Source organism: Apus apus, chromosome 18 (genome assembly GCF_020740795.1).
Source record: "Apus apus isolate bApuApu2 chromosome 18, bApuApu2.pri.cur, whole genome shotgun sequence".
Classification (NCBI taxonomy): domain Eukaryota; kingdom Metazoa; phylum Chordata; class Aves; order Apodiformes; family Apodidae; genus Apus; species Apus apus.
The window spans coordinates 1417711-1438495 of NC_067299.1; the positions used below are offsets into that span (position 1 = coordinate 1417711).

At 41.4% G+C, this 20785-nt stretch overlaps 2 protein-coding genes across 6 annotated transcripts in view; both read left to right on the top strand.

The window, feature by feature from the left end:
* CRCP (CGRP receptor component) overlaps nucleotides 1-1121 on the top strand; it is a 51002-nt gene extending 49881 nt beyond the window's left edge. Inside the window, exon 11 of the mRNA XM_051635969.1 lies at nucleotides 1033-1121. The gene's annotated coding sequence lies outside the window, so the exon portion shown is untranslated. The remainder of the gene's footprint in view (nucleotides 1-1032) is intronic.
* TPST1 (tyrosylprotein sulfotransferase 1) lies at nucleotides 1099-19303 on the top strand. 5 transcript variants are annotated; one of them, XR_007891214.1, is made up of 6 exons: nucleotides 1099-1978; nucleotides 8795-8993; nucleotides 15532-15582; nucleotides 17222-17972; nucleotides 18274-18321; nucleotides 18776-19303. XR_007891214.1 is itself a non-coding variant. In XM_051635963.1 (5 exons), exons 1-4 carry the CDS (start codon nucleotides 1134-1136, stop codon nucleotides 18289-18291), a joined length of 1113 nt encoding a protein of 370 aa, XP_051491923.1. In that variant the 5' UTR covers nucleotides 1099-1133; the 3' UTR covers nucleotides 18292-18321; nucleotides 18776-19303. The 5 variants fall into 5 exon arrangements, 2 of the variants coding, with proteins under 2 accessions (XP_051491923.1, XP_051491922.1); XR_007891215.1 differs by having other exon boundaries at nucleotides 17222-17298; XR_007891216.1 differs by having other exon boundaries at nucleotides 17222-17276.
* The last annotated feature ends 1482 nt before the right edge of the window (nucleotides 19304-20785 follow it).

The following is a 20785-nucleotide window of genomic DNA, read 5'->3' on the forward strand; positions in this document are numbered from 1 at the left end:
ATTTATATATTTTTTAGAAATATTTCCAAGGGCCAAATTTTAGGTAAACAAAACAGTAAAGAAGGAAATTAGGATTAAATAATTAGCTTTCTTTTGTATGTCCTACTTTGTGTTATCTGCATACTGGGAGATTAATGAAAATTTTGAAGTCAGCGTGGATTTATTCTTTTGTTGTTCTTCTTTAAATCAAGACCGGTCTTAGTTTTGCTCCTAGTCAGCTTTAATCCTGGGTTGTGTTTATAGTTTTTAATGACTACACACTTCTTTAATCAAAGCTTCCCTTGAAGTAAAAATTGAAGTTTGCCTTACTTCCTGCAGATTGTTTTTTGTCTTTGCTTAAAAGTCTTGATCAAAAACCTGGGCACTGTCAGTGTTGTTATGAAACTGTGAAATGTCTTTTACTGTCATCCCGTGTCCTGTGAAGGAAATGGAGCATTTCAAGCCCAGCAGGAGGTTATGTAGTTCTGTGACAATGTGGCAATGAGCAGGATCCTGCTGCTGTCTACCCAGCAAGTCAGTTATTCTGATACTGAAATTCTTCTGTGATTTCCAACGTGATTTATGTGAAGTGTCTTGTTAATTTGTTTTATCTGGGTGACTCTGGCTCAGAGGGGTCCTTTTTTGTTTGATTTGTTTGGTTTTTTTCTGCTGTAAAACCTCACTTTATAAAGAGTTAATACCTAATTACTTTTTAAAATGTGTATAAATGATGTCTTTGCTTGCCTGTGAAGTTTAACAGTAGCTATCCAGTGGTGGAATTCTCTCAAATATGTTGGTAAAATGTGCTAGAGAATTTTGTTGCAAATAGTATTTTTAGTAATAAATCTTATGTTTTGTGTTGCTGCTGTGGGTGAACAAAAAGTCTTTCTATTATGGGGTGATTGTTTAGACTTTGCATCTATTGGTCTCAGTGCAGCACCAGGAGATACCAGTTTTACCTGGGTGCTTTCAGGGATTGCTGCTGTTGATTTATCATAGTAGTTTTAACAAAGTTCTAAATTTTTATTATTTTTTTTTTCCTCCCCTTGCCAGACCATAATTTATTTTGGATTAGGATTCCCATGGCATGTGAACTAGAAGACAATTTGAAGTAGCAGGTCTCTTTTCTTTGTGAAGTGACAGTCTTTATCAAGATGGTGGGGAAGCTGAAGCAGAACTTGCTGCTGGCGTGCCTGGTGATCAGCTCGGTGACCGTGTTCTACCTGGGCCAGCACGCCATGGAGTGCCACCATCGCATAGAGGAGCGCAGCCAGCCCCTCCGGGTGGAGAGCCTGAGGAGCACGGTTAGAACTGCTTCCCATGGGAACACCAACAAAACCTTTGCTTACAACAAAGACATGCCTTTAATATTTATTGGAGGAGTACCTCGGAGCGGCACCACCCTGATGCGGGCCATGCTGGATGCACACCCGGATATCCGGTGCGGAGAGGAGACACGGGTCATCCCACGGATTCTGGCAGTGAAGCAGATGTGGGCTAGATCAAGCAAGGAGAAGATCCGACTGGATGAAGCTGGAGTCACAGATGAGGTTTTGGACTCAGCCATGCAAGCATTTTTATTGGAAATAATTGTGAAACACGGAGAGCCTGCTCCCTATTTGTGTAACAAAGATCCTTTTGCTCTAAAATCCTTAACTTATCTTGCTAGAATTTTCCCCAATGCCAAATTCCTGCTAATGGTCCGGGATGGTCGTGCCTCTGTGCATTCCATGATCTCTAGGAAGGTCACAATAGCTGGGTTTGACCTTAACAGCTACAGGGACTGCCTGACCAAGTGGAATCGTGCCATAGAGACCATGTATAACCAGTGTATGGAGGTTGGCTTTGAAAGGTGCATGCTGGTACACTATGAACAACTGGTGCTGCACCCTGAAAGGTGGATGAGAACTCTCTTAAAGTTTCTTCGCATCCCGTGGAACCAAGCAGTGCTGCACCATGAAGAAATGATTGGAAAAGCAGGGGGTGTTTCCCTTTCAAAGTGAGTATGAGCATTCTTCCTTTGCCCTGTGTTTGAAGAGGTGAAATAGCATGTTCTGCATAGAAAAGACTAGGCATGATGTGTTTTCAGTTTCTCAGGAGCTAAAGAGGGCTTGGGAAGCTGATTTGTGATGCAGATTGTCTGGAAAGTAGTAATTATTGTTAACTAACTATTCCCAATCTCAGATTTGTTCCTGCTAACTAATTGTCCCACTAGTGTGTATGAAACATGTGAACAAACTTCAATTAATGATCAGTTTAACTTGAATGTCTAGTATCAGCCTTCCTTTCAATACAGCTTTGTTTTTCCCTGTGTCCCAAAATAAAGCTCAACTATTTTATCTGGACTGCTGTTACTCATCCTAGCAAGATCACTCATTTGGCTTCAGGAACTTAAGTATTGTTGTCGATGCAAGAATGGCCCTTGAGTTGTATTTGCCAAGAACGTACTCTTCCAGGAAACTTGAGAAACTGCTCCAAAAAATAGAAAGCAGAATTGGCATGTGCTTCTGAAAGGACAAGCACTTGGAATAAAATTAACCTTGTTGTAAGCAAATCTCTCAGTATTCTGTCATGCCATCCATGCACCTGACAGTTACTTTCAGAAACCAAAATCCAGCTCTGCCTAGAAAACCTAGTGAGGTATTGTGGAAAAAAACCACCACCAACAACAAAACCCAACAATATAAAACCCCCTAGTTAATTCTCGAGTTAAACTGCTGTGTTTGGTTTCTTGGCCATTACTTACAGCTGAGTTTCTGAGATACAGAAGCTGGCTAGTCTACGTGGGGTAAAGGTATGAATATTTGAATCTCTTTTCTTCCTTTTTTTCTCTGACAGATTAATCTGTCAGATTGTTTTGTTTCAGTTTCTGAAATACTGACTGAAAAGCCCTGTTCAGCAGTAAGGCATGCCCAGGTCACTTCCTTGGTTTCTGAACATTCATCACTGGCCAAGTGTTTCTGAGTAACAGAGGCACCTTGCACAGCAAGCAGTGTGAGCAGAGACATGTCAAACTGTGGAATTCAGAGTGGTGTCATCTTTTTAATTTATTTTTTTAAGACTACAGTTTTGAGAAATAAAAATAGGAGGTTTCGTTTATTTAATGGCTGGGGAAGTGACTGGATTTTCTAATATATTGTAGGGGAGCATGATGTAAAACAAATCACAGCATTACTAGTCAGCAGCTGCAAAGAATTTAAAACTCAGGTAATGGTTATAAATTCAGTCTGCAAGTTTCACATTCCCACTGGAGAAACCCAGCCACCCCCAGAGTGTTTGCAGAGCTCTCAAGGAGGTAGCTCGTCTTTTTTCCATGGAATTGTTTGCTAGAAGACTGGAGCCTTCTTGTGAACCTGCAGCAGTGGCTGTTGGGCTCTGCAGGCAGGATGTGTGTGGGAAATGCTCTTCTGTTCCCTGGATCATCTGACTGCTTCACAGGGGCAGCTGAGGGAGGAGTGATCACTTGTACTGATATAAATAGGTGGTTGCCAAGTTCTGTTAAGTGTCCTGTAAAAATAACTGCATAATGCCAGTTCAGTGTTTTTAAAAATTAATGGACTATAAATACTATAAAACTCAGTAGCCTTACTGAGTTTCAAGTAATATTTCTTGCAAAATCTGCTGGCATGGGATGTGAGGAGTTGAGAATACATGTTCATATCTCTAAAAACGAACAAAATGGGTTGCTGAAAGTAAGGTAGGGCTTTATGATTATTTTTTAATAAAACTTTAAAATTTAAGATGAGTATGGAAGTATTCTTGTGACCTTCAATTCAGTCTGTTCACAGAATTATTTATGCTTTTATTATCTCTTATGAGATATGTGAAAGGTAATTATTTCAGAAGACTTGGGCAACAGTAGAAAAAGAGTGGGTTATTAGTGTTATGTCTGCAGTGGTTATCTCATCAAATACCCTTGAAATGTATGGGAGATTTGTTTTTCAGTTGCAAGAGACCTCTATAATTTGATAATTATTTCAGTGACTCAGTCTTTCAAGGGCTGCAGAGAAAAACAGTGAATATGAAATTCTCGGTGTTGGGTGTCTGTTTTGTATATTTATATGATACTAATTGAAGTTGTGCAGGGGGAGCTTGACATTCTCTGGTACCCGTTAAAAACCTCCTGGTCTTGGCAACCCCAGCTCCTCGCTGCCCTCTGGTGTCCAGCAGAGCTGGGGACAGGGACGCTGCCTGCTGGGGGGTCCTTGTCCAGAGCAGGGGTAACTGCCCAGAGAACTTAATCTTTTAAAAGATGCTTGCTAGGTAGTTCACTGAGAACTTTAGTCTGCTGCAGGCAGCTTACTGAATTTTGACAGCTGGACAAAATATACCTTGCTTTAGACTTAGTTTTCCTTCTATCCAGTTGCATTTGGTTTGTTCCCAGCTGCAGCAAAATTCTTTATGGCCTTGACTGTGCATGGCTGTTAAATTCTGGGTCAGGTTCTAAGCAGTGTTGTTCTCTTCTAACTTAGAATTTCTCTCCAGGCTTACAGGAGAGTGCTCTTTACTTCACTGAGTGGATAGTGTCTGCTTTCAGCTGGAGCAACAGAGTCTGGAGCAGTGGAGCTCCATGTTCTGATCAGCAGCTTTACCCGACTGTCAAAGAGACAGTGGTGAAGATCACTTCAGAGGTCATCTGAGGGAATTCAGAACACTGCTGTCTATTACAGCTCTGTCTCCTCATAGAGCTTTTATTACCATATGGCTGGTACAGAGTGCTTCAGGCTGCTCACGATGTTATATTAAAATCAGAACACTCAAATCATGTTACAGATTTTACTGGCAGGAGGAGGATATCACAAGCAGTAAATAATCTGTAGCAAACTGTGATGTTCTTTCAAAAAATACCACAGAGGCTTAGTCTCTGTAGCACAGAAGGGGGACTATGAAGATCTAGATTAAAATAGTGCCCTGCAGAGTATTAGGTAGGACAGAAAACCTCTGAAGTCACAGAGTGAACCAATGTTGTATTCTGCAAAGGCTGTGATACTGTGTAAGGACTTAAGAAAATGAGCAGAGAAACCTGCCTCGATCATCTTCCACTCACCTTTAAGACTTTCAGACAGGCTCCACTTCAGAGGCATGATGCCTGCTCGAGTCAGGTCCCACAGAAGATGCCTCAGTGTGTTTGAACTGTTGGAGGGTTTTTTAAAAGAAATCTGGCAAATCTGTTGTCTTGAAATACTTAAAAGCACTTTGAGAGAGATCACAGTATTCCTAAAAGATCTTTATAATGCTGTTATTACCTGGTATCAGAAAGTCAGTGTTTAAGAATATTTTTAACTCATCTGAAATCAAAATTAACTACATCAAATGAAATCTGTATCAGATGAATGAAGCTCTAGGTCAGTGTAAGATGTGTTTTCAGTTTTACAGGGAGTTAAATTGAGCATTCAGGCTGTTTCTGTTCCAGAACTGAGCCAGCTAACCAGTGGTGTGCAGAATTCTTCAGGCAGTGAGCTGACTTCATTTTTCTCATACTCCAAACTCAAACCCTTACGAAACAGCCTGTTGATAGCAATGTTGGGTACTAGACAGTCTCTATTTAAGCACTGAACTTTGTTCCCCTGGCTGCTTCGTTTGAGGAAACTGTTGGCTGCCTTACTCTCCTCCTGCATTTGCTCAGTAATCCCAGCTTTTTCCGTTGCTGATGCAGCCCGAGCCTCACTGTTCTATTTTACTTAGTATTTTTGCCCCTTATTTTGGTTTTTATCCAGCTGCAAGGAGAAACACTGCAAGGATGTGCACCACAGACTTTGTAGTAGTGGGAAACCTGCTGTGGTTTGAAGTAACTGCCAGCGTGGCTGTTGGAGGAATGTGTTATGGCTGGACTACATGTTATAACTAGGATTGTTAGTACAGCTCTGGCATCTGCCTCCTAACTGAAACCAGCTGTGGTGACCACTGGTGCAAAGAAACTTCAACCCTTTTATAGCAACTTTTATTAGGCTTATTATGAAAAGAGCTATCCAGGCAAAATTACTTCAGAATATACTATTTTTAATACATACCTTCGATCTGATTCCTGTACAGATGGAGGAGTATTTGGGGTTAGTCCTGTGCTACCCGCTGCTTTCAGAGCTGAAACCCTTCCTGTGGTTTTGCACTGGAGCCTGGAAGCCCTGACCAGGCAATATTTGCATAATCAAATTTACCAAGACTTGGTACCTTTCCTGGTTTTGCTCTATTTGGCTTTTTGGGTGTGTTTTGCCCTCCCAGCCCCTTTCTCTCTTCCCCCATACACCTCAGCTGTCTTCTGCTCTGAAGAGTCTTTCCTATGAATTGTGTTTTATTTTTCTTCCTATTTTACCAGAAAGGACAGAAAAGGATTCACACAGAAGATCAAATATTCTATAGTGTATTTTTGACTCAAGGCCTAGGAACAGCTAAATCTAGCTCCTCACTTCTTGACAGGTATTAGTCACAGGGAAGTGTTTCCTGCTGAGCTTATTGCTACCAAAAGCTAAAATGGCAGTGGGACAAAACATACACATTTTGGATGTGTTTTTACCTCAGGATGAGCTGTTAATACATGCTCTAATTTAGGTCCTAATTGATGTACAGCACTCATCATTTTGGGGTTGCCATAAACTATTAGTCACACTCGTTATCTGGTTCTCACAGTATCACCCTTATTTTAAACAATAGAATCAACCTACAGTTTTGGTGCAGGGATTCCCAGGCTAGGCTGGCTCTGTCAGACAGGGAGAAGACTGTGAATCTTACGCTTTTAAAACATCTAGGGATACATTTATATTTTTTTTTAAAGGTCCCACCCACCACAGTTCTTCAGACTCCTGATCCCTCTGGTGCTTTGTCCTCTGCCTCGCCATGTTGAACAACTGATACTCAACTCTCTTTTCTTGCTAATTTCATGTGAACTCAGATGTCATCTAATGAGAAGGACCAAAAGGCAATGCCCAGGCTTCTGGTTTTGCTGCGCAGACTTGTAATCTCAGGCCAGTAGCCTTCAGGAGGGCTGAGACTCAGCCACAGCAACCTGGGCCCAAAATCCCATTTGGAGTTTTTGCCTTTGGTTTGAACTGCTGAAAATGGTTAAAGAGAGTAAGGCTGAAAACCCTGAGGGTTGTTTTACAGTTTTTGTCAGGTGTTTACTCCTCAGCTTCCCTTAAACACCTCCTGCAGCAATGAGAAGGCCCAGCTTGCCAAGATAGTTTCCCCATGAGGGACCATTTCCCTGTCTGGTTTGTTCTGTGCTGATTGTGCTGAAAGCACTTAAGTGACTGACCTTCCAGCACTGTATGACCAGCTTCCTTCCTCTGTCCTACAAGAATTTTAGCTATGATGACAAGAGCATGACAAGGTAAAGACTGGTGTTAAGATCAAACTGAGTTAATGAGAGGCAGACACGTGTGCATCGTTTGTAATTAACGCTTTCATTGCACAGTACGTAGGGGGCTGCCTGGGAGGCCTCTTGCTATTGATTTCATGTTTGTCTAATGGGCAATAATACTTCAGCCTCTTCTTGGACTCATGAGGTTAATTAGAGAACTGTAATAAAACTTACTCCTCTTGTTAGTTTATGTCAAGTCTTGACTTTAGCTCAGGCTTTGGTCTCAGAGTATTGGAACTTTCAGGAAATTTCCATTTATGTTTCTCAGAAGATGTTTTTTTCACATCCTGCCTAACTGAAGAATTAGCTACGTGACAATTAATTTGAATCTCAGTATTCTCAGTCTTTATTTTGTGTTTGTACTGTTACTGTCAAGTTTTAATTTCTGGTGGTAGAATTTTCTGAGATCACAATTCTTTGTGCTGCAGTTAAGGCCCAGGAGGGATGGTAGCTGCAAGGGGATGTGACAGCTGTGTGCTCAGCCTCAGGTTGCAGGCAGGTACAGCCAGCTGGCAGGAGCTACTGATGAGGTGGCCTGCCTTGTGGTATTACTTGCAGTGCAGATGTAAATATTCCTTTAGACATCTTGTAGATACACATTTTTTAAGTTACTTTAAAAGAAAGATGAACCTTAACATCCAAAAATGCATATTTACTTTTTATGAGTTCAGAAGAAAGTTTGGAGAATTTTAAATCACTCGGCCTGTTTTGAGTCCTGCTGATCTGATTCTGAAATAAACACTGTGAAGAAGTTGTGTGCCTTCTAATTTAAAAGAAATGGGAGGGGGGGGGGAAGTAATGCCAGGTTTCTCCCTCTAAAAAGAAATTGGTAAAAACCAAGGTGCAAGAGTGAGGGTAACTTTAGGACTGTTGATTAAATGAGCAATACATCAGCTGTTTCCTAAATGTTGTACACAGGACACTGTCATGATGAAGCACTTGTCATTCTTTAAAAAATGTAATGACCAAGCACTTGATCACTAAAAGGCATGATTGTAAAAATACTATTGCAGTCTGTGCCTTTGGCATTTCCATGGATGTCTCTAACTAAGAAAGTTCAGCTGCAGTCACAGAAGGTGCATGGATTTTAATTTAGAATACAACTTTTAGTAGCATTTAAGACAATGAAATGGCAAATGTGGGAATATGCCAGTGGGAAAACAGCTTTATCTGTAGGTGTGTGCACAGTTTTCAGTTAGTACCTCTTCGGCTTTGTAAAAACCTGCTTCAGCACTTTGTGTGAGAGCCTCAACCAGAAAGCGTGCAGGAGTGTTGGACTAGTTATTCTTATTTTAGCCTTATGTAGTAACACTTCACTCCCTTCAGCTCTGCAGAAACATGACATTTTGAGAGAGAAATAAGGGGAAAAAACCCAAGCAAACTAAAAACTCTTAATGCTAGTGAAGAAGCAAGTCAAATTGATTGGAGTGCAAAGTATAACCTTTCTTTCCTTCTCCACAGAGTTGAAAGATCTACTGACCAAGTAATCAAGCCAGTCAATGTGGAAGCATTGTCAAAGTGGGTTGGGAAGATACCTGCTGATGTCCTGCAAGATATGCCAGTGATTGCACCCATGCTGGCTAAACTGGGCTATGATCCCTATGCCAACCCACCAAACTATGGGAAGCCAGATCAAAAAGTTGTGGAAAACACAAGGAGGGTAAGGGATTTTTGTATGTTTAACTACTGACTGAATGGATGTGAATTATAGAGTGCAAGAGTTCTGTTGTTTTTTATTTTTACCCCAGGCTTGGGCTGTGTTCTTTGCTTTATGCAGCTGAACCTCTTAAGAATGGCACAGATAGTTGGGGAACTAGTTAGTAGTAGAAACAAAAGCTAGCTTTCTTGCCTGGGCATCAAAACGTGATTGATGAGCTCAGCTTTGTATACATGAGGGTTGGCAGAAACTCTGTCACAAAATTATACTCCAAATACTTGGTAGAATTTGAAAAGTGACCCATGGAAAATGGTCCAAGCTGATCACAATGCCACATTTTCCAATTCTTTGCTGTCCTTTGTGGAACGAACAAAAAATGGGGGAAGGTCTGGTGCTGATTAACCTAGACTAAAGGATTTTTGTCTGAAGTTAATGTTGCTGGAATTTCAGTAATTAGGCTATACAGCTGTTTATCCCTGGAGGTATCCATTTAAAAGCTCATTGTTTGAAATAAGAATAATTAAGTCTTTACTTCTCTTCTTTTGACAATGTATACTTTATTAAAAGAAGGTGACTTTTGCTGCCACAGCAATCATTGGAAAAAACTGAATTAAACAATTGAAAAGGACTGTGTTTCACTAGGCTTCCAATGCTGAACAAACTGGTCAGTTTGCTGATGGGCTAAATACTAAAAAAATATAGCTTTGTGTGAAGTCTCTAAACATGTATTGCATTATTTCTTTTTAGAAGCCCTCCCTGGGAAACGTTCATCAAACAGCTGATCAGTGTGGTGGAGGATGGCAGAGTGACTGTATTAATAGTTGTCACCTCAGCAGGGAAGGGCAGCCCACCTTTTCTGGCAGGGGTAGGGGTTGGCATTGTATGGGTTCCTGCTACTTATTGTTTTAAAAGGCTCACAAACTTCAGTTCAAACCCTTAAAAAAAAAAAGTGTTTGATACTTGATGAAGCCTTGAAAACAAAATCCTCCTGCACATTCCCCTGTGTACCAGCAAACACTGACTCAGATCCACATTTGTATCATAGTGCAATAATAGAAGGTTGGTCATCTCTTACTGATACAATCTAAGTAAATTTTTACAGTGTGGTGACTTCTCTGAGGCCTCTGCCTGTGCATGGCAAGCTCAGAGTTGTAAAAACTGTCTGGGTTTCAGTTGCTTGGGTGGCTTCTTGAAATCTATTTCGGTTCAAAATGCAAGAGAGAAATTTGGGTTATAAAGCCCCAAGCATCCCTTTACAGATAATTAAAGCCTAATTTAAAAGGCTAAAGTGTATTGAGGCTTTTTCACAAGTTTGCTTTGAAGCATAACTGGTTTGTTTGCTAAGGTTAAAAATGGTTGTGAAAAATTGGAGGTGACTGTTAAAATAGCTGATCCAAATACTGCAAGTATATGGAATATTGTTAATATTTTGACTGCTGTTTTAATGTAATAGTTTTACTTACAGCCCAAGCTAGTATTTTGTTATTTATTGTATTACCCAGTATATATTGCTCTAGTCACTTTTCTAACTAAATTACTTTTGCATTTATGGTTTTTATAGATAAAATGAGGGAGCTGTCCTGAGTTAGGCTCACAATCAAAAAAACAAAAAAGCACAAGGAATAAAGGTGGCTGCTCTTCAAAACTTACAATATTCCTTTTGAAAATGGAGAAACATGAGGCTTTCAAAATGCCTTGTACCCCAGGGAGCTGTTGAAAGGAGGACTCAACTCAATGTTGGAGTTTGCATGTCAGAGCTTGAATTCCTCCCCAGTCACTTTGCTTTGTTTCCTCCCAGCTGGTTCCCAGCAGATCCCTGCTCAGACCATTGGTCCTCTGTCCTTCTCTGTGACTACGGAAGCATTGATGTCCTGACTTCCTAGGGTTTCAAGACTGAAGGTTTCCCAACTCCCAGCCCGGTTTGCAGCTTAGGTTGCCTAATTCTTCAGGCTCATCACCCCCTCTGCCCGTGACAGAAGTGGCTTCCAGGCCATCCAGTGTCCAGATGCTGGCTCCTCGACTTGGCCTTAGGCCAAGGAAGTTCTGAAATAAATAATACTCTAGTTGGTGATAGATGGGAGCTGACTCCCTTCTGAAATATACTTTGTTTTGTTTTCCCCACAGCTTTTAAATAGTTTTTTAATATTTTTTTTTTTTGGGGGGGGGGCGTGGGGAACAGGTATTTCAAAACACTTCAAGCTGTTTGGAGAGAGTTCGGGTGGGAGGAGAGGGAGGTGTGAGCAGCTTTGCCCACCAGGGACAGTGTGTGCTGCCCTCTCTTCCCCCTTCTACCAACATATGCTGCTTTACTTCTTGTTACTGCAGCTTGAAGAAGAGAACATTTGTTAAAAAAAAAAAATAAATAATCTTGATCCAGATTTTTCCAGCCCTCAGGAACTGGCACTAGACAAGCTTAGTGTGTTACTGCGCACTCAGCTATCCAACTCATTCCAGGGTTACTCCTCAGGACAGAGTAAGAATACATCTAAATCTTGCATGTGATTGTTTATTGCTTCGCTTTGTGTTTGGGAGCTGTTTTACTATATTTATATTTGTGGTCTCTTTAAACTGAGCAGAGAACTTGAATTTATTCATTGAAAACAGACCAAGTGCAGACTTCTGAAGCTGAACCGTGTTGTGTTTAGCACAGTGACCCCTTAGAGTGACTGCCCTGAAATAATGTTGAATTATCTGCCACTTGCTGCTCAGATACTGGTGTTGTTTCTTGGGCCGTTTAAGGTGGTGGGAGCCAGCACTCCAGATGGAGGAAGTTGCCCCTGTCTGGCAAACAGAAAGCAGTAGTAAGGGGGAAGGACTGATTTTTTTTTTTAATCTCCTTTTTGGTGTGGGCTTGAGCGGGGGGAGTTTTCCAGTTTTGTGGAGGTTATGTAATGCTGGCTTGAATTTATTGTGGAAGTTGCAAGAAGAGAGTGGAAGCCTGACAGTGCTGAAATGACTGGCAGGGAGGAGTCTGGCTCCACCTAAAGATGGAACAAGACTTTGTCATCTAGTGCATTGCTATCAGATACCTGAAAAAACAAACCAAATCAGTTCTTGTTACAGGGATTTCTTGTTTTGTATCATTAAAAGCATTTCTATACTGCACATACAAAATCAAAGATAAGTGGAATGAAAAGATAAACATTGGTGCAAATCACAACCATAGCCAGCAAGCCTCTCTTGAATGCAGGCAGGTCAGTACTTTATGGTTAGAAGTCTGTGCATTGCCCAGTTGTAGAAGATCATTTTAAGATTCTGAAATTCAAACACATCTTTGTTCTAAAATGTTGTGCTTAAATGCTGCTTGTAGGACTGTGTTTATACTGCACTGAGCAAAACTTGCCATTTCTTGGAAAAGACTAGAAATCAGACTTTTAATCAACAGTAACATCTCTTTTATGACACTATCTTGTCTGGGTTAAGGAACACAGAGCAGAGAGAACAAGATCTGAGCAGTGTTGCACTGCTGATGTCTGCGTGTGACCTCGAGAGGCAGCCTGTGTAGTTACTCAGTGACTGCAGAGTTGTGCTGTCTTGTGGTTTTTGCAAGTGTTGCTGGTCTCTTCATTGTATGGTAGTGGTTGCAAGGGTCCCTTCCTTATCAATAAATAACAGATTAATTTTTTTTACCTAGAGTTTTAACAAATATTAAATCCTGAATGTAAAGGAAAATAACATCCTTTGACTAAAAATTTTCATCTGAGGTGATGCAGAAAATGGAAATAATTAAGCTCTCTGAACTGGCAGCCCAGTCACTATCTGATGAATTGCAAAAGTGGAATCACTCCACATTAGAAGGATGTCTGATACGTCCTTATCAATATTGTGAGTTTGTGTCAGTGTATGTCAGCAGTTTAACAGGATACACTGAGAGTGGAGAACAGCTCAGAGCTGCAGGGCTCTGACTTATGCCCAGTAGAAACTGGCTCATTGTTGTGTTATGATTGGCCAAGTGGCTTCCTTTCACATCTGCAACACATTACATCAGATTTTCTTTGGCACGTACTTCCCTCTAAATGAATTTGTATGCTTGGAATACCTATTCCAGTCATTTCTTTTAACTTCTTCATGAAATTTTTTTCCTTGCCCTGGAGGGATTGAGACAGAAGTGTACAGAGCTCTATGGAGAGAGCTGTGGTTTCCATCATGCCTGTTTAAATACGTGTGGCTTCTTCTAATCACATCCAAAAGCTGTTCTCTATCTGTTTTATGTTCTGTTGACGGGATTTTCTGCCCCAACATCTAGAGGAAAAGAGAGTTGTATTAACTCCTGTTTTGTGCCTCTGTAAATTGTGAGGAGACGTCTCCTGCTGTTAGGAGTTGAGATGTTCACGATGATCATGATTCCAAGACTTTGTAGTTGAGGTTTTAAAGACAAAAACAATCTAAAATAAAGGGTGTATAGAGCATATAAGGGTGATAAAGTATATTTACACCAATACTTGAGAATAATTATATGTGTAGTCAGAGCTGGGTGACTGGGGAGGTTTGCTGTGATGATGGGCTGCTCCAGTAGCTCAGCAGCACAGGCTGTGCATCTCAATTGACTCTGGTGAACAGAAGTGAAGCATAAGGGCGCTTGGCTTTCTGGGCATTTTCTCTGATTTTTTTAAATCAAAATTGGGGTTTTTCTTTCATCTGTCTAGTGACCACCAACAGCACAGAATTTCTCAGTATCCTTTAAATTTGTTTAATACCCTCTTTAGTGGGTGTTTCTTCCAGCATGTGGATTCCCAACTGTTTTTTTTCCTCCAGATGCATGTAGGTTTTATTTATTTATTTATTTTAGCCAAGGATGCACGTAGATGATTAGTTGGACATGCAGAGTTATTAGCAAAGAAAATACAGAATGAGATATGGTTGCAAGATGCCTTTTAGCAGACATTCATAGGCCTGTCTAAAGTCTTCCTCTCTGTGGTGTTCCTACTGGGTAAATACTGACATCTCACACATCCCCTTCCTTGGCAGTTCCAACAAAGAGGTGAGGAGTTGTGCAAGCCTTGTGAGCTGCCTTCAAGGTTAAGGGAAGTCTGAAAGAGCAGGTTGAAGGTACCTCCACGTACTGTGCAATGAAGGATTGTTCACAGAAAGGGGCTCTGGGCTGGTTTTGCTGCCTCCCCCCAGCCCTCTTCATAATTAAACATCAATAGCTTTGTACTTCGCAGCTCTGATGTTCTGAAAAATCTACCAAGCCCAAGTACACCCAGTTGCAGGGTAACTTTTTAGACAAAAAGACCCCTTACCCCTGTGTACTGGGACTGACCAGATACACCGTGACTCTTTCTAAACCAGGCTTGAAAGTAGGTGAAAAGGAATGCTTTAATCTTCTCTAAAGATAAAATATAGGTTACATTTCTGAGTTACAGTTCTGATCTTAAGTATTCCCTGTGTGTTTGTAAGGGTTTTCTCAGACAACTAGATGTGAAACTTGTTTTCTGATCTCTCTTTGGGATTAATAGGCATTTAGTTTGGCTATAAGAATGTGTTTTGTCTTTTTAAATAGAATAGCTTGAATACTGCCAACACTGAACAACAAACCAATTCAGATTCCCACCCCCCACTGTTGGAAATCCATTTGGACTTGCAAAATAATTCCCTTAGAAATGGTAAACACCAATTCTGCTCAATTTTACTGAATTCTTGCTTAAACTGGAAATTATTCCAGTGTCCTGCTTATGCCTCTCTGCTGCCACTCTCTGAGTGTTTTAGACTTAGAGGTTGGTCAGAAAATCACTCTGAATCTTTTAATTTCTTTCTGAAGCTTTTAATTTCTTTGGCTGCAGTTGGAGTATTGTTTTAGATGTTCTGGATTGCAGTCGATCCCTGGGTTTTTATTCAAAAAGGGACCAGTTACTGGTTTTGGAACTACTTTAAACCAGTTTCTCTGCAGTCTCAAACTTGACAAAACCAGCATTCTAGATAATGTCAGTTCTGAACCAAAATTAGGCACACTTGTGTGTTAAACCTCATCTTCTTGGGCCATCTCCATTGGCTAGGATTGCCTTTGTAAATTGTGGTTGTAAGTCGTGATAATTAATGTGAATATAATATCAAATGCCCCTGAAATATTTTCTTATCATTCCAGGCAATGGCATTAGTTTAGCTGTTTTTCTTGATGTGCTGATAGATGAATCCCCTTGGCCATCCACTTGGTTAGGGGTCATTGCTGTTCCCACAAAGGGTGTTGTAATGGTAATGTTTTTAAAGCAGACATATATTTTTATATATATATATACCATATAAAATTGACACCAAATCAAAATTGCAGAAGGAAAGGAGGCTTCAGAGACACAGATCCTTTTCATGCACAAAAGGTCAGAGTGTTGAGCACAGAGCAAGACTAAGATGGGGCATAAACCTGAGAACTACCTCAAATTTTTACAAATAGGTTGTGCTCAGTTTGGGTAGATCTGATTTGGCATTGCTGAATCCTGATAACCCAGAAGAATATTTTTTCCCATCTTAACAAGCTCTTCAGCATTTCAAACACCAATGGATGCTAACTTTGAGTAATATACTGCTCTTTTGTTTGTTTTTTCAGGTCTATAAAGGTGAATTTCAGCTTCCTGACTTTCTTAAAGAAGTGCCACAGGTAAAGTATTGGATTAGTTTTATTTTTGCAGGTGTAACAGCAAGTTAGTATGCAACCAGTCTTTATAGGATTGTAAGAGAATAAATGACTAGAGATGGTAAGAGAAGAGCTTGTCTGTGAGATGGACTCTGCAGTGCTCCTGCACTCAGCAGTCCCAGTCCTCTTCTGAGTGCACGTGGAACTCTAGTGTTAATAGTATGATGTCTGCAAACCTGAGCTGGCTGAATAGTCCTGTGAAACTTAAGGGCAGTTTGACTCTCTTGTGTAAACCAAACTGCAAAGTTTGTGATTTGTAGAGAAACTTTGTTCTCTGCTGCCTGCATGGAAAGATTAAAAGCAAGAGATAAGTAATGAGAGATTTTTAAAAACACACTAGTGTATCAGGCAAAACAAAACCAGTTCAGCCATGGATAGTCATGGTGTCTCAATCTAATAATCAAGTGAGTATTGGACTGAGAATTCCTAATCTGTTACCCTTCAGATGCCATTGTCATCAGCTGCCCATGGGACTGAGCCTTTGCAATGGAGTGGAAAAAGCATCCTCCTCCTCCTCCTCACAGAGCCCCCTCAGGCTGCAGGCTCTTGGGAAGCCTTCCCCTCTGCTGTGTGGGAGGCATGGTGCCCATCTCCTGCCCCTTCCTTGTGTAGGGATGATGGAAAGGTCTTGGGCTGTAACCTCTAGCCTGTGTGTGGACAAAGAAATTCAGTTTGGAAGATGCATTCCTTGCAGAGAGGATGGGCTTGTTCCATGGAGCTCTGTTGACATGCTCCATTGCAGACCTTGAAGGGCTTCTCTGTGGATTTTTTTTTTTCTTCTTTTTCCTCTCTAATGTGTAGTGAAATTAAATCTCCCTCCCATAGCCTTGCAGATTTAAGCTCTGCTAATCTAGCCATGGAAAGTCAGAGCTGATGATTTAGACAAGGAACAAATACTTGAATTAACCTTTATCAGAAAAATAACAAAATATTTTTATTTTATTGTTCAACTGAAATATTTTATATGAAAAAGTAGAACATGTAGCAACAGGTATTGTGTTCGTGGGTAAGAGCTGCTCAGTTAGGTTCATAGAAATACCAGTTTCTGCAGGCTGGACAATTGCTGCTCAATGTCTGACTGCCATCTGGAGTGCACTGAACATTCTGCTTTGATAGAACAAACAGGTAGTGGCTCATCCCAGTTACTGTCTCAGGGTGTGTTCAAGTAAAGCTAAGTACAAAAAAAATTGTTTTTTTCAGTTCCTCATGCATGTGGAGGAGTCTGGCATTGCAGGACTGGGGGAGAAGGCATTTTTAGGAGCACTTTGCCTCCAGAATTGTGTATCTCTGCTTCCATTAATTTATATTTCTGCATGATTTCCCATCTATCTATAATGATACATGCAGTACAGAAGTTCATTTAGAATGTAAGTAGTCTATAAAAAATAAAATAATTTGCAATGTCTTTACTTTTTAAAGAAAAAACACACTAATGGGCACAAGTTTTCCTGACTTTGGATCCCCAATGTTAGAGGACTTTTGTTAGATGTAGAGGTTGAAGAACACACAGCAGACTCTACCAAACACAGCATTTTGACTTAACTCCATTCATGGCAATGAAAATTAGTTGATTAAAAAGGAAAATTGGTTTCTTTTGTTCCAGCCAAAGAAGACAGTAGAAAGGAGGTCCCGTGGCAAGATAAAATGAACACGGATCAGTAAAGTCGAATTAGCTGCAGTGTCTGTTTCGTGTTTTCAGAATATAACTCTTTGCTGTGGACACCACATCTTTCTGGCCAGTCTGTGTGACCTCTGCCGTGGGCTTTGCTGTCACTGCTGCCTGTGCTCCCCTCCCAGCACCCCGTGCCCGTGCTTGGCAGGCTGTGCTCAGCTCCCAGGGCACCCCGGCAGCTCCTGCTGCTGCTCACACCCTCCCGCCCTGCCCAGAGCCTCTCTGCAGCTTCCTGGCAAGGCAGCTCTTTGCAATGGCTGCTGCTTAAAAGTTACTGTCAGCAAACTGTGTTGAGAAAGTGTGCTGTGGTTCTTTCTAATGCTTCCAAAGGCAATCGCTGTGGTTATCTCAAGATTATCTACAACCTTACAGATAAAGGGGCAGCACAAATGGCTGCAGCCTGGGGTGTGTCAACACCACTGCTGAGGATTCCTGGAAGAGGCAGGGAGATGAGCTACCTTTAACATTTAGCAGACTGTAGAGATGGCGTGCTAGCAAAATAAGTAATCCTTGGTCTGCCCACAGAACCCATTAGTTAAATGATGCTGGTTGTTTTTTCCAGTTATCTTGTGACACATCAAAAGAACTCAGTCCACTCTTTCCAGCAAATGTCCCCGTGATAGGGAGGTTCCAAAATGGGACTCTGCTGAATTTCAGGAAGTGGATTTATACAGCTACCTTGGTATGATTGCAGTATTTACCCAACTCGGAGAAGGTTTATCCAAAGTAAAGAAAGAGCATCTAAAAAGCAAGAATAAGCTTTGTGAAATAGTTAAAGACTATTGCTTAAACCACAAACGCTGACGTTGGAGTTGAAATTTATTCTGATAGTGTCCTCCTTTAATATTATACTAAAGTTAAAATTAATATTGTGTAACCAAACAACTAGGTGGCTTTGAGAGCAAACATTGGTGCTGATAATATTTTTTTTCTCTAATGTAAAATACCTAATTTTACATTATTTTAATTATTTTATTTGACAGACTGAACCTATGGAATAGAAGATAAAACGGATATTTCTTGCACAGAAGGTAACAAAAGAGCATGCAGTCCTGCTCACTTGCTCCTTATTTAGCTAAGGGGATTATTTTCTTTAAACTTACTGTAATTCCATGTAAGATTTTGGGTAAGAGTAGTATGAAGATATGGATCTTGATTTAGAGTCTGTAAAAATCCCCTTGAGGTGTAAGTCCTGGCGGGGAAGAGCTACAAAAAGTAGTTTGAATGTGAATGCAAATTCAGATTTATTTATTTTTTGCCTACATATGCTCCAAGAAGTAGCTCTAATGATAAGCAATGGGAAAGGCAGCCAGATTCCTTACGGGGGGGTGTTAGTGGCTGTGGTTTGTCCTGCCAGTGTCTTCCTTCACTGAGATGCCCGTGGTTACACTGCATGATGCACTATTTACAATTAGAAAATGCTGTCAGGGATGAAACCTGAATCTTACACTGAGAGCTCAAACATCACTTTTTTTATTTTTTTAGGAAAAAGACTTCTGCCTTTTCCATGGAAATGCTCTTACAAGGACAGACCCACTGAGCTCAGTGAGGGGCCAGTGCTCCTGGCCTGCTTTTTTCAGAATTTTTTCCTCAGTTTCTTTCATACTGTTTTTGTTCAAAATTTTGTTGTTGTGAGCATGTAAACGTTAAAAGAAAAAACCAACCACAAAACGAACTGATGTTCCTGTAGAACTGTATTACATTTGCACAACTATTTTTTTAAGGTTTAAAAAACAAAACAACAAAGTAATGCCTGTCTCTGTAATTGTTCTTCTCTTTTAATTCCAAAACCCCCATCTTCAAAGACTTTTTTTCCTGTAGCAGTTGGGTTTTAAATGTACAAAGCTTTCAAGAGTGGTCTGTGCTTGTCCTAGAAGACTTTTGGTGGAGGAGTTTTATTCATATGTGGAAATTGTTAAATGTCTTTTATTTAAAAAAAAAAAATGCACATGTACAATGACAATTCAATGATCTTTTGTATTTTATTTTTCAAAATAAATGCTTTAAATGTGATTTATTTTTTTTAATTGCGTTTGCCTCAGCATTAAGATTTAAATCATTCTAGATACTGATGTTATTACTTGGAAGATACGAACGAGTATCCTGGATTTGGATCTCTGGGCAAGGTTTGTCATCAAGTGCAATTTGCTTTTAATACCTGGGTGATGAGGAAGTAAATTGGAGCATCCTCCTGAGTGGTCACACGAGCTCTGTTTACTGCAGGAAGCTCGTGTTTAGCCTGTCGAATTTGTCCTTCAAAAGCAATTGTCTTCAGACAGGTGAAGCTGCTGCTGAGAACCCTGGGGTGAGGTTGGTATCCTGAGACGCTGGGGAATGTTATTCCAGTGGGGGGGTTTCTTTGGCACAGCTTGTGTGGTGTTTTCTGTCCCTTCTTCCCAACGGGCGTTTCCGCACCCGCTGCCCCTGTTGCGGCTGCACCTCCAGCCTGGGAGCCCGGGAGCGTGTTTGCACCGCCGGCCGTGCCCGGAGAACGCGCCGGGGCTTCAGGAGCCGCGTTAACGTGCGGGTCGGTTCAGACGGACCCAGCCCCGGTGCCGGCTCCGGGCCTCCCGTGCCCCCGGGGTGTGCCCGCGGCGGAGCGACCAGTCCGGGGATGAGTTCTGGGCCGTTTCCCCTCACAGAGGAGCAAAAGGAGGCCAAACCAGCCAAGCGCTAAGCGACAGGTCGTGTTTAGCTGCCCAAGTAATATTTAATATTTAGCTTTCTAATTAAGATATAATGCTTAGCGGCCAAATTAATATTTGATTTGTTTGACACCTGGCTTAGCCGTGCGTCTGGCTCGGTTTCTGAGCTCTCCTGGGGCTGTGCTGCCCCGTCCGCAGACGGGCCGGTGCCTCCGGAGCTCGCGGCGGTGAGGCTGGAGCGCTGCTTCAGGCCGGTGGGAGCGTGTCCGTGCTGCGGGGCCCTGTGGCAGCAGCAGCTGCTGCTGCAGCCGCGAGTGGAGCCTGGATAACCGCCCGACCTGGGGCAGCCTCCGTGCGGCCTCCCTGCTGCCTGCCTCCTGTCCAGGAAGGCTGCTGTGGTCGTGAGGTTTCCCGTGGTGAAGTGTCTTTGCTTTCCAATACGAAGGTTAAGTTACAATTTTCCTTCCTCAAACTCTGTGGTGTCCTTTGCTAATGACTAGAGAAGCTGTGTGTGCCCAGAGTTTTACACTCACGTGCCTAGTACAGTTGACTGCAGTTCAGGTAATCCCTGCCCTTTTTCAGCGTGTTGCTTTGCTGCTCTGACGTGGATTCATTAGAATTAATTGAATGTCGTGGCTTTTCCTGCTTTGTTCACACAAGTCTTTGATCATCTGAGTCTCTTGAAGAATGTTACGGAGAGACTGCTCTGTTGCCCTGACAGGAACCCAGTTTCTGTTGAAAAAGAGAGAGCTTTCCTAACAATCTGAGTGGTATTTCCTAAAACAAACACTTTCTGCTCAGCTGGCTTTGAACAGAAGTTTGTGCAGGTCTCCTGTGATGGGTGGGTGCA

Excerpts from the sequence above, each read along its gene's own strand:
- TPST1 (XM_051635962.1), top strand. The coding sequence starts at position 1,134 with ATGGTGGGGAAGCTGAAGCAGAACTTGCTGCTGGCGTGCCTGGTGATC. Across the intron at positions 8,994-15,531 it reads TTGTGGAAAACACAAGGAGG|GTCTATAAAGGTGAATTTCA; the intron begins GTAAGGGATTTT and ends TTGTTTTTTCAG. Across the intron at positions 15,583-17,221 it reads TTCTTAAAGAAGTGCCACAG|CCAAAGAAGACAGTAGAAAG; the intron begins GTAAAGTATTGG and ends CTTTTGTTCCAG.